This window comes from Calcarisporiella thermophila (assembly GCF_041956535.1).
Source record: "Calcarisporiella thermophila strain CBS 279.70 unplaced genomic scaffold VTP21scaffold_35, whole genome shotgun sequence".
NCBI lineage: Eukaryota > Fungi > Calcarisporiellomycota > Calcarisporiellomycetes > Calcarisporiellales > Calcarisporiellaceae > Calcarisporiella > Calcarisporiella thermophila.
This window is the reverse complement of record NW_027192225.1, coordinates 115939-143306: the sequence shown is the minus strand read 5'-3', so window position 1 is coordinate 143306 and position 27368 is coordinate 115939. Positions and strand designations below refer to the sequence as shown.

General features: G+C 42.9%; 13 protein-coding genes across 13 annotated transcripts; 3 read left to right on the top strand and 10 right to left on the bottom strand.

The window, feature by feature from the left end:
- Positions 1–2602: 2602 nt before the first annotated feature.
- VTP21DRAFT_8019 (uncharacterized protein) lies at positions 2603–4093 on the bottom strand (the record flags this gene model as incomplete). Its single annotated transcript, XM_069398825.1, has 1 exon — positions 2603–4093. One exon carries the CDS (start codon positions 4091–4093, stop codon positions 2603–2605), a length of 1491 nt encoding a protein of 496 aa, XP_069246035.1.
- Positions 4094–5148: 1055 nt separating this feature from the next.
- Positions 5149–5994, top strand: VTP21DRAFT_8018 (uncharacterized protein; the record flags this gene model as incomplete). The annotated part of the gene is made up of 4 exons (XM_069398824.1): positions 5149–5381; positions 5444–5579; positions 5641–5799; positions 5893–5994. The coding sequence occupies 4 exons, from the start codon at positions 5149–5151 to the stop codon at positions 5992–5994; spliced, it is 630 nt and encodes a 209-aa protein (XP_069246034.1).
- Positions 5995–6115: 121 nt separating this feature from the next.
- VTP21DRAFT_8017 (uncharacterized protein) lies at positions 6116–6988 on the bottom strand (the record flags this gene model as incomplete). The annotated part of the gene is made up of 3 exons (XM_069398823.1): positions 6116–6563; positions 6630–6769; positions 6842–6988. 3 exons carry the CDS (start codon positions 6986–6988, stop codon positions 6116–6118), a joined length of 735 nt encoding a protein of 244 aa, XP_069246033.1.
- Positions 6989–7127: 139 nt separating this feature from the next.
- Positions 7128–7364, bottom strand: VTP21DRAFT_8016 (uncharacterized protein; the record flags this gene model as incomplete). Its single annotated transcript, XM_069398822.1, has 1 exon — positions 7128–7364. One exon carries the CDS (start codon positions 7362–7364, stop codon positions 7128–7130), a length of 237 nt encoding a protein of 78 aa, XP_069246032.1.
- A 1037-nt stretch (positions 7365–8401) lies between these two features.
- VTP21DRAFT_8015 (uncharacterized protein) lies at positions 8402–9208 on the bottom strand (the record flags this gene model as incomplete). Its single annotated transcript, XM_069398821.1, has 5 exons — positions 8402–8521; positions 8588–8701; positions 8768–8866; positions 8960–9031; positions 9101–9208. 5 exons carry the CDS (start codon positions 9206–9208, stop codon positions 8402–8404), a joined length of 513 nt encoding a protein of 170 aa, XP_069246031.1.
- Positions 9209–9438: 230 nt separating this feature from the next.
- On the bottom strand, positions 9439–10034 carry VTP21DRAFT_8014 (uncharacterized protein; the record flags this gene model as incomplete). Its single annotated transcript, XM_069398820.1, has 3 exons — positions 9439–9455; positions 9516–9537; positions 9600–10034. 3 exons carry the CDS (start codon positions 10032–10034, stop codon positions 9439–9441), a joined length of 474 nt encoding a protein of 157 aa, XP_069246030.1.
- A 1145-nt stretch (positions 10035–11179) lies between these two features.
- VTP21DRAFT_8013 (uncharacterized protein) lies at positions 11180–13382 on the top strand (the record flags this gene model as incomplete). Its single annotated transcript, XM_069398819.1, has 5 exons — positions 11180–11302; positions 11399–11650; positions 11735–12383; positions 12460–12806; positions 12876–13382. 5 exons carry the CDS (start codon positions 11180–11182, stop codon positions 13380–13382), a joined length of 1878 nt encoding a protein of 625 aa, XP_069246029.1.
- Positions 13383–14057: 675 nt separating this feature from the next.
- Positions 14058–15476, top strand: VTP21DRAFT_8012 (uncharacterized protein; the record flags this gene model as incomplete). Its single annotated transcript, XM_069398818.1, has 4 exons — positions 14058–14126; positions 14186–14446; positions 14548–15256; positions 15325–15476. 4 exons carry the CDS (start codon positions 14058–14060, stop codon positions 15474–15476), a joined length of 1191 nt encoding a protein of 396 aa, XP_069246028.1.
- A 397-nt stretch (positions 15477–15873) lies between these two features.
- Positions 15874–16947, bottom strand: VTP21DRAFT_8011 (uncharacterized protein; the record flags this gene model as incomplete). Its single annotated transcript, XM_069398817.1, has 4 exons — positions 15874–16034; positions 16117–16441; positions 16516–16826; positions 16905–16947. The coding sequence occupies 4 exons, from the start codon at positions 16945–16947 to the stop codon at positions 15874–15876; spliced, it is 840 nt and encodes a 279-aa protein (XP_069246027.1).
- Positions 16948–17503: 556 nt separating this feature from the next.
- VTP21DRAFT_8010 (uncharacterized protein) lies at positions 17504–19602 on the bottom strand (the record flags this gene model as incomplete). The annotated part of the gene is made up of 11 exons (XM_069398816.1): positions 17504–17575; positions 17635–17810; positions 17887–17931; positions 18018–18314; positions 18383–18454; positions 18526–18563; positions 18626–18640; positions 18711–18822; positions 18886–19036; positions 19115–19233; positions 19314–19602. 11 exons carry the CDS (start codon positions 19600–19602, stop codon positions 17504–17506), a joined length of 1386 nt encoding a protein of 461 aa, XP_069246026.1.
- A 2691-nt stretch (positions 19603–22293) lies between these two features.
- On the bottom strand, positions 22294–23718 carry VTP21DRAFT_8009 (uncharacterized protein; the record flags this gene model as incomplete). The annotated part of the gene is made up of 3 exons (XM_069398814.1): positions 22294–23368; positions 23513–23538; positions 23638–23718. 3 exons carry the CDS (start codon positions 23716–23718, stop codon positions 22294–22296), a joined length of 1182 nt encoding a protein of 393 aa, XP_069246025.1.
- An 832-nt stretch (positions 23719–24550) lies between these two features.
- On the bottom strand, positions 24551–26445 carry VTP21DRAFT_8008 (uncharacterized protein; the record flags this gene model as incomplete). The annotated part of the gene is made up of 6 exons (XM_069398813.1): positions 24551–25084; positions 25156–25462; positions 25526–25592; positions 25659–25786; positions 25903–25943; positions 26041–26445. The coding sequence occupies 6 exons, from the start codon at positions 26443–26445 to the stop codon at positions 24551–24553; spliced, it is 1482 nt and encodes a 493-aa protein (XP_069246024.1).
- A 66-nt stretch (positions 26446–26511) lies between these two features.
- VTP21DRAFT_8007 (60S ribosomal protein eL32) lies at positions 26512–26982 on the bottom strand (the record flags this gene model as incomplete). Its single annotated transcript, XM_069398812.1, has 2 exons — positions 26512–26817; positions 26893–26982. The coding sequence occupies 2 exons, from the start codon at positions 26980–26982 to the stop codon at positions 26512–26514; spliced, it is 396 nt and encodes a 131-aa protein (XP_069246023.1).
- Between the last annotated feature and the right edge of the window lie 386 nt (positions 26983–27368).

Genomic DNA, 27368 nt, shown 5'->3' with positions numbered 1-27368 from the left:
ACTTTGTCAATCTTGGATACATCAAACTGAGCCCATCCTGCAATAGTTTTCCTGCCGAAGATAAGAGAGCTTTGTCGATCATTCCTCTAATTTTTAATTTAGGCTCATCCTGTTGGATTGGCATAATAACCGGTGAGGTGAAAAAGAAGTAGTAAGGGAGGTGATTAAATGGGAATGGTTCAAACAAGCCGGCAAACATATCAAGTATAATACAGGATGGCGGAGTTGCGCCATCTTTTGTCGATTTCAAGTACTCTCCAACAGCTTTAACATTTTTTGGCAGGCTACCGAAAAATGTCTTAAATACTTCGTCTAATTGAGTGTATATTGGCTCAACCCCATCCTTCAAGGGCTCAATACATATGCGACCATATCTTCCTCGATGGATTTCTGAATGGCTCTCGATGGCTGGAATGATATTTTTCTCCTTCAAAAGAGGCAGACACTTTTCTGATATAAGGAGCGTGACAAGCCTTTCAGAATCACCCCTATCTTCACCGAATTCCGCAAGAGATGGAATACTAAGTAACTGCTTGGCTAGAGATATCCCAGGAATGATGTGCCCAAACGCAGGAGGAAGCGCAATGATAATGTGTACACAGCGTAGGGTCATGTTTGTTCAAATTGTATTGAAAAGAGAATAGAATATATTTTTATAGAATTATCACAATTTTGTAATGGTAAGTAAATCTGTTTCGCATCCTTTATATCAGATGTGAGGAGCCGTCTTTATTACTCACCAAGATCATGCAATCAGAGTGATATGCTCGATCACTCATTTATTCTCGGGAGAAAATATCCGTCTCGCGATTTTCCGATAAAATATTGCAGTACCGATAATATTCCGTCTTAAATTTATGCTTGATCAAACAAAGTTTAACACATTTTTTTGATTTTAAGAATCAGTCCATAGCTTGAATTTCCATGGGGAGAAAGTTTGCAAAATGCAGAGATTATGCACAAATCCAAGAGTTATGGACGGAATTACAAAAAAAAAATATTATCAATGCTAGAATATCTATAACAATATCGATATATTGGCAATTGATATTGAAATTTCTAATGCAAAAGTCGAACTATACACAATTTAATATTTTCAGGTTGCTTGAAATAGTCACCCTAAAATACCCTTAGATGAAATGCTTTCGAATCAGATAATCAGATGCCAAAAACCTTTTTGCTAATTGGATGACATCACTTAGTAAGCAGCGAACATGACCCTACGCAGAATATGGATAAATTGGAGTGATTCACCCTTTAATTGTATCATACTAGAATTCAAGAGTCTATAAAGCAAAATAGGGAACAAGCCAATAGCTTTTCTCCAAAAGAGAGCGTATCGGCATTATGAACTTTGGGGATGACGTGGTAAATGGGCCGCCAATAATCTGCCTTATCAATTAAGGCTTAAAAAGTTAATGTAAATCCTACGTGGCGCCACTATTGAGAATGATAAGGAAAGATAGAAGTACTTTCGTGTCCCCGCGGGTATTTTGCTATATATCACAAACATATACATATTCGAACAGAACAAAATCTAAAAGCTCTATATGTTTCTCAAATATTGTTGATTCGTTAATAGCGATAGGAAAATATTCATGATAGTTTTACGCTAATTTAAAAATATAAACTACATTCATTCATTCTTGGTTTCTGGTAATTCAAGACAATACAGACCATATCATGCAACTATTAGCTTAGCACTGGTTTACTAAACCACTTTTTAAGCACTTGTTTTGCTGATATACCCTATATTAAGTAATCATTTGTAAAATGATATCTCTCGCACTCCCTTTAGATTGACTAGTGAGGTCCTATACCAGCTATGGCTGAAGTAATTTCCGCGAATAGTCAAATGATATATTTTAGAATTACCGGACGTGATTTGAAAATTTGAAAATCGATTAATCCATACCACTATGTGTCATCATCATATTATAATTTTTTCCCCAAATTACCAGAATTTATATATGAGAATGAATTTTAATAATGATATTAGAAATATGAGTATATTATTCTGTAAAATTAATATGGATATCATATATATTGAAACTTTAACGCGGTACCAAAATTGCAATGACTTAGTAAAATATTGAGCATCATCCCCTAAGTGGCGTATGGGCAGATAGGAATAAATCATCCATTAAATACATCTATCAATAACCAGGAGGATATTAGTCAAATTTTTTTTTTGTTAAAAGAGAATATGTTAATATAATCCAATTGATTTAGAAGAATATATGATGAAACTATTGTCAATAATCTTTTTTATGCCTCCGATATCATTTGGAACCCTAAACTCTTAATATCTCTTAATAATACTAAAGTAATACGGTGCTAGATGATAATTAATTTAATACGATTAAACCCGTATTAAAAATTATCATCTAGTTCCATTGTCATAATAAAATGGTAATGCTATAAATAATTACTCACAATATACAATAATCAAAGCATGAAGCCGTGGTGGTCAGTTTTTATTTAATAAAACAATTAGAGCTAATAATAATATGCATCGCCTAGAGTAACCCATCTTTCATAAATGTAAATACACGGACTAAAGTCGATGTTATTGTAATATATAAATGGGGCTGCTGAGCTGTCACTCCAACATTTTTTCGATTTGTGAAAGCACGCGAGCAAGTTCACGGTAGGCCTCGCCTTCTGGTGTCCATGCCAACCTAAGTTCTTCGCTTACTCGCTTGGCTGTCTTCGAATATCTATCATCACCTTTCTCTTTTTCATCAAAAAAGTTTACAATCGTCAGCGTGATCATCTCCGCAGGAATAATATTTGGCCTGGTTTGGCTTTCAGGAGGTGAGGTAATCAAGCCAAGTTCAAATGATATCCCAACGCCAAGCTCAACTAACAATTTGGAAACGCTGTATTGATCGAAGTATACCGGCCAGTTAATAGTTGCAACGCCATATGTTAAGCTTTCTAGAGAAGAGTTCCATCCACAATGAGTTAGGAAAGCTGCACAGCTAGTATGAGAGAGCACCATTGTCTGAGGTGCCCATTCCACTATTGTAACATTGTTGTATACCAAAACACCTTGAGCTGGAATATATCTGTTAGATTTAGGTAAATCTTTTTGCTGATTCTTATTCAAGCTCCACAGCACATTCCGTTCTGTGGCCTTAAGACCATTAAGAAGTTCAATGAGTTGATCCGTAGAGTGCGACACCGATGTTCCAAATGATACATATAGTATTGAATAAGGACCATGCTCATTGAGGTACTGAGATATCCATACCTCAAGATCGCTAGGGGTCGTAGTATTGTGGGATGCACTCACTAAATTCTTTTGATACTCTGAATTTTTCTCCCTCTCGACAATTGACTCACCTTTGATGTTAAAATAATTTAGTGGGCCAACAGGATAGAGGGGTATTTTATGCTGAAAAATGTGTAAAAATCTCTCCAAATTATCTCCATCGACGCAACGAGCAGTATTCCAGATAACGCCTTCACAACTGCTAACACGTGAAGCACTTCGCTTCACACCTTCCATCAGAAACTTTTGCGCCATATCTTCGTGAGTTGGGTTGTCTATCCCTGGCATTTTAAAATCCTCTAGGTCATTGCTCGTCAATGCTGCAGTTGAAGTGTTTAAAAAGTAGAGCGGAATGCTATCGATCGGGAATGATTCAAGCATGCCAAACATTGAATCAAGAATGAGACAAGTTGGTCTAATTGTGTCTATCATTTCAGTCCTGGTGGATTTTATATAACGACCGAGGTTGTCAAGATAAGCTTGGAGACTGGCAAAAAATCCAATTACTGAACCGTCATCCTGGGTGTGATCCAACTCCACCTTATCCTCTATCCAAACGACACGAAGACTTCCATAACAGCTTGTAAGAATTTTAGGTTCATCATCGGTGATCGGGAAAATGGGCTTTTCTTTTAACACTGACGAAAAGCTCTTTGGGATAAGTAGTGTCACAAGCCTATCTGAACCATGTATGTCGCCGTCTATTTCTTGAAGAGATGGGGTATTGAGGATTCGACGTGCCAGAGCAAGCGCCGGTATGACATGCCCCATTGCTGATGGAGTGCCGATGAGTATGTGCACGAGTTTCTTACTCATAATTGTTATAATGAGTCAATTGGAAGTAAAAAAAAAAAGGGGGGGGGGGTAATAATATGAAAGAATAATCCAAGCAGACTAGTGTAAGTCCATTTTGCTCTTTTATATCTAGACTAGCCCAAGCATCCCCGCCAACACTACCAAGATCCAACAGAGGCTTGGCATTTTGCATCCCTAACTTCCTTAGAATTTTTCTTACGATAAATTACTTGTTGTTTTCCTATATATGGAAATCAGAGTTTTATTCTTCGGTATTTTGAATAATTTTTTCTTGGGTATTACAAACAAGGTAGTTGAGCCACACATACTACACAAGCGCCTTTTATCCACTGGTAAAATACGAGGATGAGGTGTGCCATTAGATCTTCTTATTTACTGCTACCATTTTAGAAAGCTACGGATGCTCTTTAAAGATGATTGATTTGCTCCTGCTGTAGATCCAGGCTTTATCTTGGCATTTTGAAACCTATCAGTCGAAAATCTAAATAACAACTCATTGCTCACGAAAAGAACCTAATGAAATGATTAGAGTCGTAGATTTTGGGGAGCTGGTCAAAATAGCACAACTTATTTTCCAATGATTCTATATTGGTAGTTGGTCTTATTGTGCGTTGAAAATAGATAAAAATTTAGTCGAAAAATCTACACTGTAAATATCCTCCACGTAGTAAACTCAGCAGAAGTTTTGTTTTTTAACTAGCAACGTAACCTGTCAAACTCTGGTGGAAATATATTGTACACATTCTGTGCATTAATATTTTGATGGCGGATGAATGGATTCCAGGTTACTCAATTAGGATATATTTTCTAGGTACTGAAATTTCATTGATTTTTTATTAACTTAATTCGAATATTTTAATTTGCTTTTAATTTTTTATTATTTTCTCATGAATACCATACAATTAGCCAAACACATGGCAATTTTGAATTTAAGTTACGCTTGTGGCTTGATCTCAAAGAAAGTCACAATTCGATTTCATCATTCTAAATTAATTCAGCATTTTTTGCCTGACACGCCTTTTTAGTTTTCTCAATTGAGTACTTCCGACTAGAAAATGAGCCACTGTCACGACGAACATCATAGCCATTCACACGATCACGATCATATTCCCGATGACGCTGGTGCAAAGGATAATCTCTATGGACGCATAGATCGTGAGCATGTATCCTGTTTGAATGAGGCTGTTCCAGGAAGCGGTAAAAAGGTAATCAAGCCGTGGCACGAGAGAATGGACAATGAACAATTCGTGGAAAGTGACAGCGATGAACAATTGATATTTTTTATTCCGTAACTACATTTGTGACTCTAACTGTGGAGAAATAATATTAAAATATATATTCTTATGAAAGATTTACAGGAAATGTAAAGTTGCGATCTATATGTATTCGTGCCGGCCCAGGAGAGGCTGCTCCCTCTAAAATGAAGGCCTTCATTAATCGAGAAGATGTTGATTTTGATGTTGCTGATACATACGATCCCGTTCAAGTATATTTTTATTCTTTCCTGAGATGACTGATACCAAATATTTCAATTGAATGCATTTTAGGAATGGGAATTAGTTCAAAATACCGATGAGGTGGCAGAGTATCCGACACGTTTAACGAAATTTACAAGTGTACGCAATTTGACGTTGTATTTTCCTGAGAATTTCGGAGCCGATGCAACTCGAGTACTATTTATAGGATTGCGAGGAGAGTGGAGCGAGGTAAATTGAATCATGATATCCAATTCAATTGAACATTTTTTATATGAATTTCTCATTCTCTCTTTATTTTTTTTTTACTCTCCGAATTTAAAGATAAAGAAGGATCCCATTATCACTATTTATGAAGCTCAAGCAAATCCCGCGGACCACAAGACGCCGGCAGGTGAAGATCGTATGCATCGGGCAATTGATTAAAGACACAAGTAGAAAACTCTTTCATTAGTTTCAAAGCCAAAAAATAATTGTTATGAGAGCAATGATCATCTTGTAATTAAAATATAAATAAATATCCCACTTTTATTTACACGAAGGTTTATTAATTATAATTGTCAGAAAATACTGACACAAGCTGCTTTTTATTCACTTTACCCATCGCATTTCGAGGCATTTCGTCCATAACGCGTAATAGGGTTGGTATCTTATATGCCGCCAATCTGGGCTTCATCCACTCTCTTAAGCTCTCCAAATCTAATGCTTTCTCGTCTTCTGCCTTTTTAATGACAACCACTGCCCCAACACGTTGGCCCCATTCTGCATCTTCTACACCACATACAGCTGCATCCGAAATTTGTGGATGCCCAAGAAGCTCGCGCTCTATTTCGAGAGCAGATATTTTGTAGCCACCCGACTTTATGATGTCAACGCTCGTTCGCCCTAGGATACGATAAAAGCCATGGGGGGGGATCCGCAAAGCTGTGTCTCCGGTTTTGAACCAACCTGAAGCGGTAAACTCCTTTGCGGTCGCTTCCGGCTTATTCCAGTACCTAACGGTAGAAAATAAGTCACTTTATAATGAGCACGCAACGATATTATCTCTGCTAGTTTACTACTCTTTGAAGACGTTTGGGCCTTTGACCTGAATTTCGCCGCTAACATTCATGTTTTCTGTAACATCCTTCTCATCCCCGGTTTTATCGTCATTTATCGCCAGCCTAACGTTTACACCTGGTAAAGGTAGTCCCACCGTTCCCTATCATATGAGAGCACAATCTTCTTTTAGTACTCCCATGGATTCGTTTTATATCTATTCATATAATAATACCTCAACACGGTCTTCATTGGCCAGGCCATGACTCAACACCATGCCCAACTCGGACATTCCATAGCGCTCTAGTAGAATCTGCCCTCCACTGATGCGCTCCCACTCATGACGCAGCGGAACCGGTAAAGCTGCCGAACCTGAAACCATCAGGCGAAATTGTTTGCAAGATGCGGTAGCATTATTTTGGGCTTCAGGTGAGATTGAATGATAATGATGAATGAGTTTTGAGTAAATGGTTGGAACCTAGCAGAGAAAATGGCCAATAATTAGATCTTTCTAGCATCGACTAAGTTGTCAATAGTGATCCAAAGTCCTGGCTATATTTACTGCCATATACAAAGATAGGCCGCCCCTTGCCCACCGATCCCATACTCTTTTCGCATCGAATCGTGTCATCATTTCCACCGTTGCCCCAGCCCATAACCCACAGTTTAAGGCATTCACAATGCCATGCACATGGTGCAGTGGCAGGGTATGCAAAATGCGGTCCTGGGAAGACCATGCCCAGGCATCTACTAGACATTTGATCTGATGTCGTAAGTTGAAATGTGTAGTTACAACCCCTTTAGGCTTTCCGGTTGTCCCACTAGTATAAATGATTAGGGCTCTCCTATTTTCATCCATCTGGAAGGTATCCGGCAGACTCTGTTCCCCAATACTCCCCCCATTAGTATGGTTGCTTCCAATTGTTAATTGCTCCACCCCACATTTGTCTGTAACGGGAGTGAGTTTCTCAACAAACTCGGGATGCGTGAGTACAAGCGAAGCTTGTGAATCCTGTATATAGTACTCAAGCTCGGAAGAGGGATGTGAAGTGCATAATGGAACAGCAATCCCGCCGGCAGCCCAAATAGCCCATTGAGTAATCACGTAAGAATAATCATTAGGAAAAAGAAATGCGATGCGCTTCTCATCGAGATTTCTATGCACGTAGATATAATATTGCTTCGAAAAAAATCTTGGTGTCTAAATTATAATACCTTTTTTGTAGTAAATGCTCTCTTAGAGAAGCTACATCACGAACTAAATCTTTGTAACTCTTGACATTTTCGCTCTCTGTTTCGACTATGGCGGGCCCTCGATTCTGCCTTGCATGCTCCAGCGCTTTACTAAATAGTGGAAGCGAAGGAATCCCTGTAAAGTCATGTAAATCGAGTAAATTGAGTATAAAAGAGAAAGCGAGTTGCGAAAACTTTTACGAACTAAAGGTCTTTGATGTTGTGGCAAATGAACATCTAGTTACGCGTCCAATCGTCGTCGAAATGCGTATAATAGGTCTTTTAAAAGTAATTAAGTGCATATTGACAATAAGGGCTCAACAAATTTTCAATCGGCTGAATCCTTATTGAACTATTATTGAACATTATTGAACTATTGAATTAAATTATACGTGGCTGGAAAAAATATTAGCAACACATAACGTGAAGCAATGAAATACCCAGTCCACACGCATTCAAAGATGAGTCTAAGAATAATATTAAAGGACATGAAAAGTCACAAGCAATTCCAATTAACCTATTTACAACCTATTGAAAATTAATATAGAACAAGAAATGCATATTATCTAGAACTGTGATGCGGAGGGAAATATTCATCAGTTCGGAATACATTTAGCGGATTCATGGGAGGTAAATAGGGGGTATATTGAGGTTCTGGCGAAGCACGTGCGGATCCTCTTGACTAGTAAAATGATCTGATTTAAGTGGAAAATCGAAGGTATTTGCCATAGCTAGGTAGGAATCTTACAAATTTAATAGAGTCCATTACACGATCCAAGGGTCGTGCATTCATTAAACGTTCAGTTTCGTCCACACGAGCAGAGACCTCTCCAACAGTACGGTGGATTGCTTGAAAGAGAGGCTAATAGGAGCGAGTAACTTTAGTAATGAGAAGAAAAAGTGTCACATAAGAGATGAGAAACAATACCTCCAACTTGTCGATACGAGCAAATATTTCCTCTAATCTCGCGGCACCCTTCTCCAACGCCTCCACGTGGTGCTTACTTTGAGTTTCCTTAATATGGATCTGATATTTTGGAGTGATTCCCAAAAAGTGTTCGAGAATAATCATACCATCAGTGTTAGTTCAAACAAGACAATAATGAATTAAAATCTATACCTTGTCTACAACATCTTCATAGTCTTTGATTTCTTCGCGATACTTCCTTGTGGTGTTGTTAAATTTCACTTGCTAGCATTCAAATACAACGTGTTTGAACCAGATCAATTCACATCTCTGTATAGAAGTGCAGAAATTTACATTTGGTTTACAAACATCCCGTATTAGAAAATGCTGCGCTAGTTCATTACCAAATTCTTGCGTTATGAATGAGTTATGATCGTGTGGAAACTCTTTATGTTCAGACATTATAATTTAATATAAAATTCGATTGATAAAAAACGAGATATATACAAGGATTTTGTCTTAGGCTCTAACTGCTGCGCCTTTATTAATATTATAATCCATACCCAATATTTACTTTTACTTAAAAATGAAGAAATTATCTGTACATGCGATGTATTTCATTCTTTTGACAGGTGCACTGAGAAATCGAAATTGCAGTAGTCGCCGAAGTCGGTGTATAACTAGCCATTTGGCTATGTAGGCGTCTCAGCTAAATAGGCAGGCTGTTAAGGAAAAAGTGGAGAATAAAAAAATACTCCAAAAAGCATACCTCCTCTTCTAAATAACTTATCCTATGTAATGCAGTATCTCTTTCTATTTGCATTAAATCGGATAACCTCTTATATTCCATTACCATTTGTGTCTCTCTCTCTTTTTCGTGAATTTTCTCCTCCAACTCCTTGATGCGTTTCTCGTAGTTGATGCATTTTTCAATCAGATTACGATGCTCCTGCTTCTTTCGATCACGGAATCGCGCGGAGACATTAGCATTGCGACGCCGTTTCTCAGCTAGAATTTCAATAGCAGTAGTCTCTGGTATGGATTGGTGCTGCAGAACGCAATTAGAATGTAGCGAAAAAACTTCACCACTGTGCTCATGATCCTTAAATTCAGATATAGGAGGATTTGAAGTGGAAACCTGAGCGTTATTGTCGTGTCTGTGCGCGGGAAGATTAAGTGAAGTTATGGGTGGAAGACGTTGCAATGCAGGATTGACTGGCTGTTGTTGATTGAGATTTGAAAAGTCAAAGGTGGCATGATGGGTGGTTGCATGGATGCGATTCAACATTTAGTAATCATGGCTTAAAGGGCTGCATATGAAATTGGATAAAATCATAGTTCCTGCAAAATGGGATAGATCGAAGAAATATAGGCTTACAGAGGGACTGTATTATATTGACACTGTAAAGTATTACGCATCCTGAGTGATTATTAAGCACTTAACCAAATATGTACCATTAGAGTGTTAATATGCTACCAGACATTCCTTATAAGGAAAGCGAGTATTGTATCATCGTGAAAAATATAAGCTCATGTCATCTTTTCAATACGAGGGACTAAGAGTATATAACGAGGGATACCCGGATGAATCAGCATTAACACTATAGCTGTTTGGATAGATTTAATACATAACAAAGACTTCTAAATATATATTTTGCCGTTAGATCCCAAATATAGATGCAGTGCCACAAGAAATATAGACACCTAATAATAACACACCCCTTGTTAATAAGAAAGCGCGAAAAGAATTGGACATTTGAAGACCCTATACGTTTTTATCAATGACCTATGCAGAACATATTTATCGATGATATTTCTCCATGATTTTATGTATTTAAGATTCAAAATATAGTGTTCCGAAAGAGCAGCAGTATTTCCACAGAATTATGTTTAGAGCGCCTTGAAGCGGACAGCGCCTCAATAAAGAATGAGTAATGGGTGCTGAAGAATGGGGGGAGAGCTAAACTTGATTTTGTGGCCTCTTTAATAAACCCGCCACAACAAAAATTCTGGTTTGAAATTTCCAGGGGACTATCGCATGAAGTGGATAACCTATCCCACAACAAAGATATTTTTTCATATAACATTTTAATTTATGGCAACCCAACTTCATTTATGGACACCCGCAATAAGGATGGGCCTTATTGTCTGTGCACCCACCTCACGATACTGGAGAAAGCCATTTGACCAATTTTTGATACATTGCTACTCGACTTTCTCCTTGCTTTTACACATTCCCGTTTAACATTTCACCCCCTTCTTCTTCGTTCATTTCCCTAATTTCATCCTCTTTCATCCCCCAATTGCAATTTTCTTTCGCATTTGCATTCACCCTCCCTTTTGCATTCAAATTTGCATTTGCATTTTTCATTTCACCGTGCATACCCTGTTCATCTTCTGTCATCCCTTTCATTCATATTTTGTTCGAATACAATGCCAGCTTACACATACAAGACTGGCTATTTGTCAGTAAAGGAGGAAGGGCTACGTAGTTGGATATGGTCGAAACGGTACGTAGTATTAAACGACGGCACACTGCGGCTATTTCGCAATGAGGTAGGGCTTATTTCCACCGCTGCCATTTGAATGCAAAACATATAATAATGCAACATTACCAAAATTCTTCGCTTCTTCCTTCTTCCCTCTTATTAGCATACAAGTGCACAGCCAGTCGGCATTGTGAGACTCCAGGAAGTGACGGGTGTTGTGCGCACTGAGCTAAAACCTTACTCTTTCTCCCTTGATACTCCCGAAAAAACTTATTATATGGCATGTAAAAGCGACGACGAGCTCTACTCATGGATGGACGACATATACCGTTTGACACCCCTCGGTGCATCAAAACCGACGAATTTTGAGCATAAAATCCATGTGGGGTTCGACTCGATGACTGGACTCTTCACGGTGAGTTTTTCGACCTTCCTTTGGAACTTATTCTCGAGTTTTTATTAACTTATCCATTTTTTTCCATTTTCTCTCGCCATGTAGGGATTACCGGATCAATGGGTAACATTGCTGAAGGGCTCTGCAATCACAAAGGAAGACTACGAGCGGGATCCCCGTGCTGTCCTGGAAGTACTCGATTTCTACACACACCAGCAGCACAAGCAGGTGCAACGTGTACCTACATCACTCTCTAATACAATTACCGACAAACAACTCCCGCGTCCACCGCGTTTAGCTAGCCGAGAGAACGCTGTCGATCGCGAAAAGCGACTAAGAGAAATGCGTAACGATCGATCAATTCCTACAAACCCTGCAAGGCGCCCACCGCCTCCAGGTGAAAAGAGTAGCATGCGTCTCCCGTCGTCCAGCTCATCGAGCTCCTCATCTCTCTCGTCCACTGGTTCTTACGGTAGCCAGCCCTCTTCGACGCGGACGGCCTCAACCGCCGCTACTTCTTACTCATCTTCCCGCACCAATTCGGAACGAAAAGATTCCAAGAGTGTAGAACGTCTCCGCGCACAGGAAGAACGACTTAAAACAGAGCGTTTGATGAGTGCTGGTGCGAACAAGGAGAGGGCATCGAATAAAGTGGCCCCTGCAGCTGCGGGAGGTGGTAGTGAAACGAAGGCAACCGTGAAGAAGATTGAGAGAATGAGCAAAATGAGTGAAGATCAGGTTATGGAGAAACTTCGTAAGTTCCTGGGGGCTGAAATTAATGCCAAGAAACAAGCAGGAAGATTAAGACACTAATGATTTTATTATTGTAGGGTCCTTTGCATCCCGTGGTGATCCGAATGAAATCTACACTCGTTCCAAGAAAGTGGGACAGGGTTTCTCGGGCTCCGTCTATGTGGCGCGCCATATTATCACCAACCGTAAGGTGGCAATTAAACAAATCGATATGGCACGGCAGCCTCGCAAAGAATTGATTGTCAACGAGATCTTGGTGATGAAGGAGAACCAACATCCCAACATTGTAAATTACCTTGATAGCTTCCTGGTTCACAGCAATGATCTGTGGGTAGTCATGGAATATATGGAGGGTGGAGCGCTCACTGACGTGATCGAAAATAATACCATGTCGGAGGAGCAAATTGCAACGGTTGCGCTCGAGGTAATGAGTTGTCATAGTCTAATTTTGACGATTGATTTCTAACCCATAATTTTTTTCACTCTACTCCAGACGTGCAAAGGTCTTCAGCATTTACACTCCCAATCCATCATTCATCGCGATATTAAGAGTGACAATGTGCTGCTTGGTGCAGGAGGGCAAGTCAAAATCACCGACTTTGGTTTCTGCGCCAAACTGACCGAACAGCGCTCGAAACGTGCGACCATGGTGGGGACACCATACTGGATGGCTCCCGAGGTCGTGAAACAAAAGCAATACGGCGAGAAAGTCGATATCTGGTCTCTGGGCATCATGGTCATCGAGATGATTGAGAAAGAGCCCCCTTATTTGGATGAAGAGCCACTCAAAGCGCTCTACTTAATTGCCACTAATGGAACTCCCACCCTAAAACAGCCCCATAAGCTGAGCCGGGAGCTGAAGAGCTTCCTGGCCGTATGTCTTTGTGTTGATGTGGAAAGCCGTGCTTCGAGTTTCGAACTCCTGGAGCACGAATTCTTGAGAATGGCGGGCCCAAGTTCTTGCTTGGCCTCATTACTGAAATTCAAGTTGAAAAAATAGGACGCTTGCTGATATTTGAGTTGCATTCCTCTTCTCTTCTTTTCTCCAACTATTCAATCTATATTTGTTTAGTGCATTATTATTCCCGTTTTGACTCCTCTGGTCCACTCTCTGCTTGTTTTGTTTATATTCACATTTCAAATGATTACCTTTATTTGTACTTAGAATTGATTAAAGTATTACTTATTCTGAAAACCACCCAAAGTCCATAGTCAAAGAAGTGGTTTCGACATAACCTGATATTGGATAGTGGCTATTTATCCAAATTCGTATCAGGCATATCTCGAAAGATACTAAGAATTTCCGGCCAGTTTTACTGCTAAATGATCGATCATTGTGATATATCTTTGGTGCCATCCGATTTCCAAGAGGTTGTGATACACACTTTCCCCATGAAACGGTCCCTGATATCACCAATGTAATTCCATCGGCAATATTATGCAGGTTTCCAAATTGAGCGTGCACCATACAGCGCGACTTTCAGAAGAGCGTTTCCTAACCTAATTTTGAAAAAAAAAAAATTCGACTTTTATTGTTCAAGAAACTGATTTTTGGGGGAGGATCATTCCTCGCCACCCTGGGTCTTTATCCCTAATTATTTCGTGCATTTAAGAAGACGCGGAACGAAGGGGCCAGTCAAGAGATTTCTCCGTGCGAGTAGAGAGAATATACACAATGCGCGGATCGTCCCAGCAATCCGACATCGACGATTGGGCTAGTGAGAGAACAGTGGCCGACGCCCAGGTAAAACTTATTCAAACACTTGCTTATAGCATGTGACTTTACTCTTCCCCTTTCTATAGTTGGACAAGGGTCTGAAATTGATTCTTCAGGCTTTTGATGCCTTCCATCAGCGACATGCACAACTACTCGACGACCTTGCCCATTACAAAAGATTGGCTTCCCAGGGCTCGAAGGAAATTGCCGTTTTAGAAGCACGGGTAAAAGATCTTGAAGGGACACTTGCCAAAGAGCGAGAGGAGAGGCGAGAAGAAAAACAGAAATTGCTATATGAATGTCGATCATTGAAAGAAGAAACGGGGCACTTGCATTCATTTCGTAAGGTAGGTTTTATTTTTCATTTTTGGCCATAATGCAAGCATCTATGCAATTCAGGTATACTTATATAAGTATGCCTATTTCTATTCAACTCTTCATAATATAGTCAGTGGTTGAAATGATACAAAGCGAGAACCCCATTAATATCGATAATTCTACAACCTCTATTGATACCAAGCTTTCCTTGACGGACCTTTCTCTCGAGGAAACTAACCCCAATAATGCCCATTCCCCATCGAATATCCCTAATGAGTCCACAAAGAAACCTGTGGCTCTTCACAGGTCACTTGATTCCGCTTCTAGTTATGGGGTGCGTCGACCAAAGTCCATCACTATCACAACTCCAAGCATTATTCGTACTTCCTCACTAGAACGCCCCACATCACGAACGATTATTCCCCCACTTGCTCGACAACGAAGGGGCGATAATCTGTACCAGCGCGCCACCTCCTTTGATGAAAAACACCTCCTTCTCCACCCTGAACTTAGTTTTGAGTCAAATAAAGAGTTCAGTAGCCAGCAAGAAGATCCGTGCCAACACTACACCCGTTCTACTTCGCTGGTCAATAGGCTTAAGCGAAGTTCCTCTCGCAATAATATCGAGCACGATCCAACTTCCAACAACTCCTCCCCACCTATGGAATACAAGTTCTTGAGTTCCCAGCCTCATCGACATTCCATGCCGGCCTCCATTGCCTCTCGTATCGCCCGGGCTAGAAGTACCGAAGGCGTAGTGCCACGCAGCGCATTCACTATGCTGTACAAGCGAATAAGAGATAACTTGTCTGTGGAGAAATTCGCCGAATTCGCCAAAGGTATGGACTCATTTTCTACCGGTCACCTGCGGTAGTACTAGTTCTAAATTGCATCTTGTTTTCATCAGTGGTGTCTGCATTCAATGCCTCGCTTGCTACTGCAGACGAAACGGTGGAAGCGGTGGAGATAATTCTACAGAATCCTGAACTGAGCGTTGAGTTTCGTAGTCTAGTGGAGCAGGCTCTGGGGACGCGACTCGCCACTTCGGTTGAAAGCTAATGATATTGAATGCATATTTCGTGCGAGAACATTTTCTACTCAATTCACTTCTATTCCTTTGCCTTTGTTTTACCCACAGCCTCTTCCATTACTTTCGCTTGTCCACCCTATCCTTCTACCCCCTTCTCTTGTGTCAGACCTAATTTATCCCCCATTTCTTATACTCTGCTCTACATCTATTCCCTATACACATGATCATCGACTCTCCTTCATATTGCCTTTATTATTCAACTTTGCCTGACTTATTTTTCCTTTTTGTTTACTCAATCTACCTAGGTCCACTTTTTCCTTCCTTGAGTGTGTTTGTTCTATTAATTCTTTTTCACAAGCTGTCTTGGAAATACATATATATTCTAATAGTTTGTTTATTATTAGACAGAACAGACCATCCCATCTCCTATAATTTATCCTCCATGTCTTGGAATACAGGCTCGCCTAAGTTATTGAGTTGTACCTCTGTGGACGGAAGAGGAACCTCTTCAGGAGGGGTGACTGGCGTGAGACGATTAAGAAGATAGGACACCAGGAGGATACCAGTTGCAGTGGAGAAGACCAGTACTATAATAGGGAGAAAAAAAAACAATCCAATTAATCCTTAGAAGTATAGCAAGAGAAGATGTCTAATCTCGCGTCAACATACAAAGCCCCCGCCTGGTGGTCTCCCACTTCACTGTCTCGATCTCGGTTCGAATATCCCCGAGGGACACGCTATATTTATTGTTCATTTCGTGCACATGCAACTGCTGCCTCTTGATTTCCTCCCGTGATTCTGCTTTTCTATTATTCATCTCGAGTTGAATGTCATGCTTTAGTACCCCGAGATCCTCGCGGAGTTTCTGCCCCTGGGTGGAGATATCCCGCTCTATTATAGCGAGCTCAGAACGCAAAAGAGCAGTGTCATTGCGACGGAGAATCTCGATCTCGGTGCGGAGCTCGGAGAGGGCTGCTTTGAAAAGATACGAATTCTATCCAGAGCCAATGAGAAATGAGTACAATTATAAAGTGGCTATCGGCACGTAACATTCAGGTAGATCGTTACATTCTCGAGATCGGCTTTCTGTAATAACGTGCTCTCAGTTACTCTCACACCCTCTGACAGCAGTGCATCCATTGCCCGCATAAGAGCTATTGCCTGGCCTCGTGTGAATCCGCTAGACTCTAACTGTGCAACGAGCTTATGTGTATCGAAATGGTAAACTCCTTTATTGGGTCGATTGGGTGAGGATGGTGCTTGAGAAATGGGATTAGTTGTTGTTGAAGACTGTGAGGTGGAAGGAGTGACGCTAGCATAGGTGCGAGAGGTTGGATGAAACGGAGACCGTAATGCTTGACATTGTAAATTATTCAATACTATTTGGGATCATTCAGCCAGTTACCAGAATTTTGAATAAAATTGTCTAGAAAAAGAGGCACCATTCTAGTACATACCACAACCATGTCTCCATAGTCGATTTAGTGGTGTTTTAATCATGGTTCTAATGAGCACTAACTAGATTAAGTAGGACGCTATATGAGATTGCAACAAATGTGGCGCAGAAATAAATAGCTAGAAGAGCTTCGGATATAGGATATATAGGTCAAACTGGATTTAGTAACTGCGAATATATGATTCCAAAATGTTGAATTAGACAGTAGACAGGGGCCGCATCAAAATGCTCTCATTATTGCCGTCAAAATACTTCTGGGATAGATTTGCACGCATGACCAAATCTATTCAAAGTCCTCGTGATTTCAAAAAAAAAAAAAGACTTGGTCCCACGCAGCTCAATGTGCTGGAAATAAAACCACTGTGCAAAAAAGAAGAGAATAAATTAATAAAGATTTATTCGTTGGATTTAAGACGGTCTTTGAAGCATGGGTAGACAGTAGAGAAATTTAATCCGGGCCCTTATTCAAAAATTAAAACAAAAAAAAAGGACGTACTAATATTTTATCCCCATAATTAAAAAGTTTATCTTGGTCACCACCGTAGATACATTGATTACATATATAATCACATTAGTATTATACAACAAGTGTATTCTTGTTTAAAAGGTGGTCTTGCCCTGAAGCCAAGATCGGAACATGTGGAGCGAAACTTCGGGCTGGTACGCAGGAACCTAAAAGGCAAATAGCGTTAGAGTCTACTAATGGAAGTGATTGCTCCGGCGGAATATACCTCATGCCCAGCCTGGTAAATGGTTGTAAAGACGAAATTCTTGAAGGCCTTTTGCTTGCCCGCAGGTTTTCCATCCAAGCTCCATTCGGTCAGTTTGGCAGCAGTATATTCCGCTTGACCACTCCATTCTAGCGCATCGCTCCACGCAAGGTTGCCCATCCAATTGCAGATAAAGTCTATAAGGGATAGATATATTGGACCAAGGAGTTAGTGATGCAACAGGGTTTGGGTTAAATATCTGGGCGACCCTACCTTGATCCCCAACATATAAAAGCACGGGTATATTCTTCTCGAGCACTATCAAGTAGACAACATCATCAATAAGCCATAGAATAGCAAAATATCCAGCCTAGGATCGTGTCGAAGGTGGAAGAGTTACATACGATATTTCACATCGTTGTGGAATGGGACCATACTATCCCCTGTCTTCGTGAACGCCTCATACACACTATCCGAACAATCCTGGAAGGTTATGTTGTCCGGTACGCCTAGCTCTCCCTTCACCTCTGGCCTTCTGAGGAAATTCACGTAATCGGAATTCAAATCCGTAGTATCATTGACTCTAATGTCGTATGGGTTTAGGTGGAGGTTGCCGAAAGGATTATAGGTAACGTTGTTGCATAACTCATCCGCAAAGCCGCACTGTTTTGCGTTACTGATGTCGTCATAACATTTTTGCCCTAGAAGCGAGAGTAGATCACTCCCTTTAGCCTCGTGTATTCTGAAGTTTCTCGCAAAAATATTTTACCTTCGGGTTTACACTTGGTTTCATAGTCTCTCTTGATTTTCTTGCAGGTCTTCTTGTCAAAAAGAGGTTTTACTAGTATCCATGCGAACACAGAAGATGAGTAAGAAGAGTTGTTTGTTTTTTCATACAATCAAATGACTTACTGTCTGGGTTGTCACAAGCATATGTCCCGTAGTGGCCACTAAAGAAGAAAAAGATATTGAATTAATACAAGAAGTCATAAGCATACTCAGCGAAACCTACTATTGAGTTAGGGGGCTAGAAACAAAAAGTAAAAGGGAAATAGTTAGTAAATTGTGACCAAACTTGGCCCAAAACATGTACATACTCGGTCCAACCATTGCCAATGCCCACACTTGCTAATTGGATGTTTAGTAGACCGGAGTCCTTTTTCTCGTTGTTGTCAACAATTGTTTTTGCAAATGCCGGAATATAATGTCCTATAGTTTGCCGACATTAAATTTCAGCTCTGGCCATGGAGGAAAGGATGCACAAAGTCTTACCAGCATAACTCTCTCCAAATATGTAGAACGGCTTCTTATTGTACTTAGTGAAATGCCCAAAGAAAATCTGCAAGAACGTATACACATCTTCGCTGCTTTTGACGGTGGAATCGGCAGAGATGTTACCGTAGCTGAGGCCAACCCCGGCAGGCTAAGGATATTTGATATAGTGAATGAATATTGGGATCAATAAATCAATTATCCCTCTCCTCTCGCCAACCGACAATACCTGATCTAGAAAGAGCAAATTGGACACTTCGTTCCATGCGTTGGCTCGATGTTTGGCCGTGGTGTTGTCTGCAGTGCATGGACCCAGCTCTTGGAAAAGCCCTATCAAACTTGAGCAACCTATTGAAAATCCCAAAAAGGGGTCAATATCATGCAAGAAAGAGCAAAAGCAGAATGGGAACAAAATCCAAGAGCATCACCTGGGCCGCCGTTGAGCCAGAGAGTGACGGGGGCATTCTCAGGGTCCTTTCTGGCCTCAAAGAACCAGAAGAACAAGTGTTTATCGGTGGGAGTGTGAACATAGCCGGAGTACTGCGTGACATTATCGCAATTCACTTTGGGCTCCTTCACGGTGATGCTGTAATTCGCAAACCGCTCTGCCTCAAGGCGTTTAGTGAATCGGTCCTGTAGGGTGACCTGAACCGGAAAGGCGCAAACATTTAGAGTCAATAGGGAGAGCACCAGCCAAGCTAGCGTGGAGCGATGCATAGCGTAGAGATGAATTTAGAAACAGACAATAAAAATTCACAACACTAGAAAGCAATTGGCACCTATAAAAAGAAAAAGGTGGGAAAAAAACTCTTCCGGGTAGAGAGATAGCCTTCCTGCCATCTTTTTCATCGACAGCACATATTTGAGTGGCATATGGCAATTTTATTTCTGGTTTCTAAGTAATATGAAATATTCGTACCCGCTTCCAATCAGATTTTAGGTAAGGTGGTACGGAAACACTAACCGAGGTAATTTGTGGCATGGCATCCTATAACGTTTGCATTATTCTTGGCTTGCTGCTATTGCGCACATTTTAGGGAAATGGCACACGATTTGCACAAACTACTACCTTCAAGGGTCTTGCAGCCCGCTATTACGAAAACGAAGCTATAGAAAGGCTAGCTGAAATGCCGCTATTGCATTCACAATCATACGACCGCCTGCTTGTTTCCGGCAGGGTGTGATGCAAACAATGATGCTTGCAGGTAAGCTTCGCCACCGGAGAGCTTGAATGCTCCATACAACTTCGACCGGGCGGTGTTGTGCGCAAGGGCGGAATCTATCTCCCAAGCATTCTCATGACCCCGCCGGTTTGCTCATTCAACCTAAATTTCATTGGAGAATACCCGGTAAAATAGAATCGACAGATGAGAAATCAATATATCAGGATAGGTTACATGAGGCCCCTGGATCTTGGCCCCTGCCACGTGTATTAGGACTAAGGATGGAAATGATACTGAGCGGACCTAGGTATCCATACTTTGAGAAATAAAATATGATCATGATACATAGCGTAGCTATATATTTCCTATGCTAACTCAATTTTCTAGGTTCCATACATGGTAACTCGGTTCTCTTTTGAGTGATTCTTATTTAGAACACCAAAGCTACAATTAAAGTTTGAACAATATATGACTATAATTTTAACACCGATCCTAATCAAAACAGCAACACTCTCGTTTACTGCCCCATTTATTAACAGCATGTCTTCATATAATGGGGGCTCCTTATTGAAACCGGTGTTGAGAATAAGGGGACTTTTAATATGTGATAACACCAAAACGGGTGATGCTCTTACCGCTATACCCACTCTGGAAACCGCTCTACCACCCAAAACAATATACATCACTCATTCTCAGCAGTTGAATACAGTCAAAATATTGTACTTGGCAACAATAGGGATAGCCGATCCACTCACGGGTTTTCAAATTCAATCATCTTGATCCTGTTATCTCGCCATTAAATTAACCGTATGAATGAATAATAAATCAGGTTTCACGGTGAACCCAAGGCTTGAAAATATAGAGCAAAGTCTCTCGCTAGTATCATTGGACTTAGTGCGCTAGTTTTTAAGTAGGTCATGGGCCAAGAGTTGGAGAGGTACAATTGTCTCGTGCCCAGTTTCGAATAGGTAGAGTTGACAAGGTTTTGATAAGCAATTTTCCTCACGGCTTTCGGTCGATGCTCCCATTCCGCAAGACTCTGGTCGTCAGAGCAATTACGGAAAAATGAAATAAATCACATAACTACATAACTTTAATAATTGAATACAGCCTTGGCCTGCTCTTTATTTCTCACCCTCCCCTAGAATTTGTTAAACACTCTCCTAAGGGCATTGCACCGTGTAAAACTATTACCATCTTTTCTCACGCTGCAAGCCTTCTTTCCACAAGATAATTTACTTCTTTCTAAAGCTCGACGCGCTGGTGTGAATGGACGACTTTCAAGAGGGTTGTCTTTGGAGTCATCCGTTCATGATCGGATAATTACGAGCTTATGAATAGACGACCGCCAGGGTGAAATGAGGCTCTCCAAAAGGCTCGCTTTAGACGTTGGGAAGCAACCTCTCTTATCACCTTGAGAAAAGCCTCAAGCAGATAGCTTAGGATGTCTTAGATGTCTTATCCATAATAGCAATGCATAGAGGGTTGGTCGCGTTTATGTTGCCTACACCGGGACCAAGACCGGAACTTTATGTGGGAAGGAGGAATTTGAACTAGCCAGGGTACACGAGGACTCAATATAGGTATAAAATGCTGAGCCGAACCAACACGCCCTTACTAAATCTAAAATCGACTCTCTTTAACCGACTACTTTGGCCATCCAAGTCGGGGCTCAGAGCAGTCGTACTTGCAAACTCTTGCTCGCCTAACGGGAAGCTTAGTATACAAATAGCTAGAGTTGCATCTTTTGAGTAGGCTTGGAGAACCTCGTGCTGAGTCTCGGCTTTTCCTGTTTACCCACTTTCAACACTGAACTTTTTGCTTCCTCCAATATTCTATTCTCGCCCAATTTTCAGCCACATTCCTTGCTGGCATCCGGCACGCAGCGCCGCTCGTCACCAAACTTGGTAATGGTTGATTCGGATGGCTTTTCAGCCTGGATAGAGTTTGCAGGAATTTATTTTGGTCCAGGGAGGGAGATGCTTTCAGATAATTTATTATGAAAGTGGGGCTGAAAATGGGAGGGGGAATTAAAAATACATAGTATAAGAAACAGAAAGAGAAACACACATGAGAGAGGGAAAGGGGGGGGAGAGAAGGAGAAGAGAAAGCAGCAAAGACCAACGTGAGAACTTGTATTTGAACTATTGACCATAAATAAGAAGAAAATGAGCTTATTGTACAGAAAAATAGCAACCAAGAGATACTAAAGGAGTCCCCCGTGGGAAGCACACGGTTGTGCCCGCTATGAACTCAGAATTCCCGCCTTTTTGGCTTGCAGCATCTCGCCGAGGTTGGCGCCGGGGCTTAGCTGTGGCACGGGCAGATTTTCGGGGTAGGTCTCGTCGCGGTAGAGAGCGAAGTAGGTGTCGGTTCCGTAGCCCTCCATCGACACCACACTGAGCTCGCCGCCAAAGTAGCGTGCAATCAGCCTTGCCACCGGCATGCCGTGCCCATAGGTGGGAAGGGGCCAGTGGGGGTATGCGGCGGCCGAGGGCCGGTCGTGCGGGGCCGGGATGACGGCAGGGTTGGCGAGATACGACCAGATACGCTGGGCGGCGCTGATGGGGAAGCCGCCGCCCTGGTCGCTGATCTTGATGCTGACGTCCTCTTCACCCTCCACCACCACCACCTTGACGGGGGGCGCCTCGGGTTGGAGCATGGACGCGCGCAGCGAGGGGTGCAGGATCTCGAAGATGACGCGCCGGAGATAGTCGGGGATGTACATTGTGTTGCACTCGTTGCCGCCCCGGCACACGATCTCCACGCCCGGCGCCTCCCTGCCGAACCGCTCGTGGAGCACCCGGCGGGTCTCTTCGGCAGCCGAGCGGGCAATGTCGCCCACGCGCAGGCGCTGGACCAGGTTTCTTCCTTCGTGGTGCAGCGCAATGTGCTCTCCCAGGAGCAGGTCCACTCCAAGCGCCATCCCGTAGAACCGGTCGAAGAAGCTCTGCGCCCGCTCCTCGTGCTCTGGGTTCTGCGGCACGATCCGGCCATCCTTGACCAGCTGCTCCAGCCCCTTTCCTATCGCAAGCACGTTCTCGTGCTGCCGTTCTCGCACCCTCTTCACAATCTCGGAAAACTCCGAGGCCTTGCTTGGGGTGTCGGGTCGAGGTAGGTTGGTCAGCATGGTGATGTCCTCGAGATAGCGGAGCGTCACGTGTTGCACGGCGGGGGTTTGGGCGAGCTCGTGTGGTAGGAGGCTGTCGGGCGAATTCAAGAGTCGCACAGTGTGAGACAGGCGAACGGGGAGCTCCTCATGGAGGAACTGGGTGGGGACCAGCATGGCCGTGGACTGGTCTTTGCTGGCGAGGACGCTCCTACAAGACGAGGCAGCATCACGGGGAGAGGGAGAAAGCGGGGGAAGAGATTAGACTACATCGGAACCGCAATCATGGAAAGAGTGACAGGAAGGGAATGAGGGGGCAGGGGAGGGAGCAGGGGGACAGGGGAGATGTACTTACTTTCCAACGGTGTATATTTGCTTCAGCTGTGGTTGGGAAGGGAACATGGCAGAGGGGGGAGAAGACAAGAGCAAGTTAAATGCATTGTGGGAAAAAACACATCAAGAGCGGGTGGGCATGCTTACAGAGACACGAGTGACTTGACTGTCCCACAGTCGTATGATATTCTGGGGAAGGGCCTTCAGCGAGGCAGTGGAGGCAACCATGGTTAATGTGCGCTGGGGGATGAGGAGGAGAGGAGAATGGAGATGGAAATCCGCGGGGAAGCGTTCGGAAGTTGGGAGAAAGCAAGTCTATTTTCAGGTTGAAACGCCTCGAGCTGCAAAGAAAATCGCTCAAGTGATGGTCGGAAGGAGAGCGGAAGGGGACGGCTGTGACTTTAATTTGGGGTCACACAGGAAAAACAGAGACACCGGCCCTAATTCGTATGAAATGCTTCAAAACGCGGCCAACTACAGCCACCGCTTCATCTGAAGGTGAGGCCGATTACATCACCTCGCCGCCTTGCACTTCTTCAGCTGTTTGACTTGCAGTGCGGGGGGAAGAAGCCTTCAGAAAGAGATTCATTCCTACGCCCTGCGTTTTACTCTCTCCCCCCCCCGTCACGGAAACCCGCTCGAATTTGGATTCCCTTACATGGGCGAGTTTGCGCCTCTTAAACCAATGCTCCGTTTTCATTTCCCTGCCCCGACCAGATCAGACCCCGCAAAAAAAAGCACCTCGGTTCCATACACAGCGTTTATTGCGCCAATTGAGGAGGATGTGGAAAAAAAATCACAGGCAAGGGAAAACGAGACAGGAGCCGAAGGGAAAAGAAAAAAAGAGAAAAACATGGCAAAGGATGGAAAAGAAGGGAAAAGAAGGGAAAAAAAGAGAAAAGAGGAGAAGCAAAAAGAAGAAGAAAAAAAGAAAAATTGTTCATAGCCCTGCTATATACTGCTGATATACCAAGTCCAAAAAGATTGGATCCTATTCACATGAGAGAACGGGGAAAAAAAAAAAGAAATTAGTTATTTTTCAATACTTGGTGGATATTTTTCATTTCGACTCCCGACAAGAAATGCTTGAAAATAGAGAGAGCCCGTTTACCTGTACCAAAGCTTTGAATTTCTCTCCAAACTCCTTCCGCGTTAATGGCCCACGAAGCACCTGTAAAAGGGCGCTTGCGGCAGCACGCGAAAACTGCTCCGAATGCTGTGACTGCGAAGAGGAATGGTGGTAGTTGAGTTCGTGCGAGTGTGGCGCCTGATTCATAGCTAGAGGCGGAGGGGGCGGAGGGGGGAGAGGAGGCGCGGGCAGATTAAGAAGGTCCAAGCTTGGAGAGTGCGTCCAGGGCTGCTGCAGAGAGGTAGGGGGAGGGCGGGGTTGCAACGGGCTGTACGGATACATCATTTGCTGGTGCGATGAAGAGGGTGGCGATACTTGTTGATTAGAGAAGAGTGGCTGTGGATACGAAGGGGGAGGGGGAGGAGGGGTGCCATTGAGGGGTTGACGGGAGGGATCCTGCTGGTGGAGCATGGAGAGCAAAGCTTTAGCACTCTGGCTTGACGCATGGTCAGAACCGCTCCTCGACTGGCAGGGAAAAAATTGGAAAACAAAGTAAGCATGATCCACAAAAGACCCTTCCCATAAATATACACTACCTTTGGAGAGAGAGAGCCATTGCTTGTTACTCGCTTTGTTAACATTGCCAACAGCTCATTCCCTGGATCTTGCCTCTGTGATTGTGGTCGCTGCTGCTGCTGCTGCTGATATTGCGATGGAGGCTGTGTCTGTGATTGCGGTGGCGGCTGCGGTTGATCGGTAGGTTCTTTGCCAGCCGCTTGCTGGAAGAGGGTGAGAACATCGATCTGCTTTCCGAATTTAGGCGGGTCTATGGCGGCACCGGGAGAAGCAGTCTGCGGCGGAGGCATGGGCGGGGGCTCTATAGAATGGGAGAGAGAGCAGCATCTGATCGGGAGTTAGAGCTTGGGATTAATGAAAGCATTTTCATGGAAGCATTAAGAAACCCACTGAAGTAATCTCTGTCCGATCCGTTCCTTATCGTCTCGCTCATATATCCAAATGCCGTGAATGTTATCTAGACATGTAGATGCACGTAAAAATTAACGAAGCAACGACACCCCTACAATCGATGAGGACCCACCATCGCTTGTTCGGTAGATGATAAATTCCGATGAAAGCTGGATTTCCACGTCCGATGTCAGAAATGTGTGGAAGTTCTCGATGCTCAATCGATTCATAATAAAAAATCCATATACAGGCGCTACCGATCTGCAAACGCATCAGGGAACACGAGTTAAAGCAAAGTCTGCCATCCCCACTCCATAGCCGATGGCAGCAAGGCAAGTGGGGAGAATCGAGAACAAAATGAAAATCATGAATTCTACCTCTTGAAAATAAACATGGTTCCTTCTACGCCTTTCTTCTCCTATAGTAACAGCAAACATTGGAGAACAGGTAAGTTGAGCCGCCTCGGAATGGGATCGTGTCATTCCTCATGGGGGCTATAGAGAAAGAACGCCTACCCATTCTTTACGTGCGCTATTGAATTTGTAAATGACAACGTGGCTCGAGCTATCCAAAATCTCCGTGATGGTTTTATCATGCCGCCGAAGTACGCTAAGATTGACGGCCCGCTTGGTGCTTGGGTCCATCGTGAAGGATAAGGGGAGGGAGGGAGAGATAATAAGAATAGAATTGAGAATGAAGCTAGGGTGGAGGTGGAGGAGGAGATTAGGGTTGGTGCCAGATCTACTTTGGAGAACTTGTGGAAAAATTGAAAATTCCCATTTATACGGCCCAAGCGTGACTTGACCTTCCCTTTTGTTGGATGGCCCTGGAAAGCTCTCATCGACAGGCACCCTTGATCCGTAGAACAAGCGCCATGAGCGGCCCTCACCACGAGACAGGCCGCTCTCTCCGGCGAGCATAGGGAAATAAGGACTAGCTTTTTTATTCTTATTCATAAAAAGAAATAGCAACAGAACGAAAAAAATTTATTCCTGAGACCTCAAGCGAGCATGGGCGTTCGTGACGCGCACATTAAGCTCCTTGGCGCGCTCAACAATGGCAACGCGGTTCTTTGCGCTGACATTGTGGGCGATCTCGGCGGCAAAGGTGCGGTTGTGCATCAACAAGAGGTCAAGCTCCTTCACGTTGGAGACGACGAACTTCTTGAATCCATTGGGGAGCATGTGGCGGGTCTTGCGGTTGGATCCGTAACCGATCGAGGGCATGGGGATTTGGCCCTTGAAGCGACGACGGACACGGTTGTCAATACCCTTGGGTTTGCGCCATGACTCCTAAAAGCGAGAAGGCAAAAATGGACCACGGTGAGTGTGATGCATGGAGGTTACAACGAGTTCATTCTCTCCTACCTTGACGGACTTGTAGCGGTCAGACTGGTGGCGCTTGAAGGGCTTGGTGCGCTTCTTGACGATGGAATGCTTCGCAACCGGGGACACCATTATTTCTAGTCAGATGAAAAATAAAAAACAGTTAGATCTAGCTGATCGGTGGAATAAATCGATGTATCATCGCGGTAGAAAACAGGTCGGCATCTCTCCCATGGAGTCGTAGCTAGTGCCCAATTCCCCTCATTCTCCCAGACTCCAGCATTCCAATGTGCTCCCTCTTGATGGGGCCCATTCCAAAATCACCCATTCACCCTCCATTCCCCTCCTCTCTCCAAGAAGCGGACTGGGCCACAATAAAAAGCACCCACCACGGTCACTGTTGCTACGACTGCATCATGGATGGATGTAAATAGATACCTTTTTTTTTCAGACTAATAAACTCGCCGGATGGATGGATAACCGACACGAAGTTTTCTTCGATAGAAAGAAATAGGGAG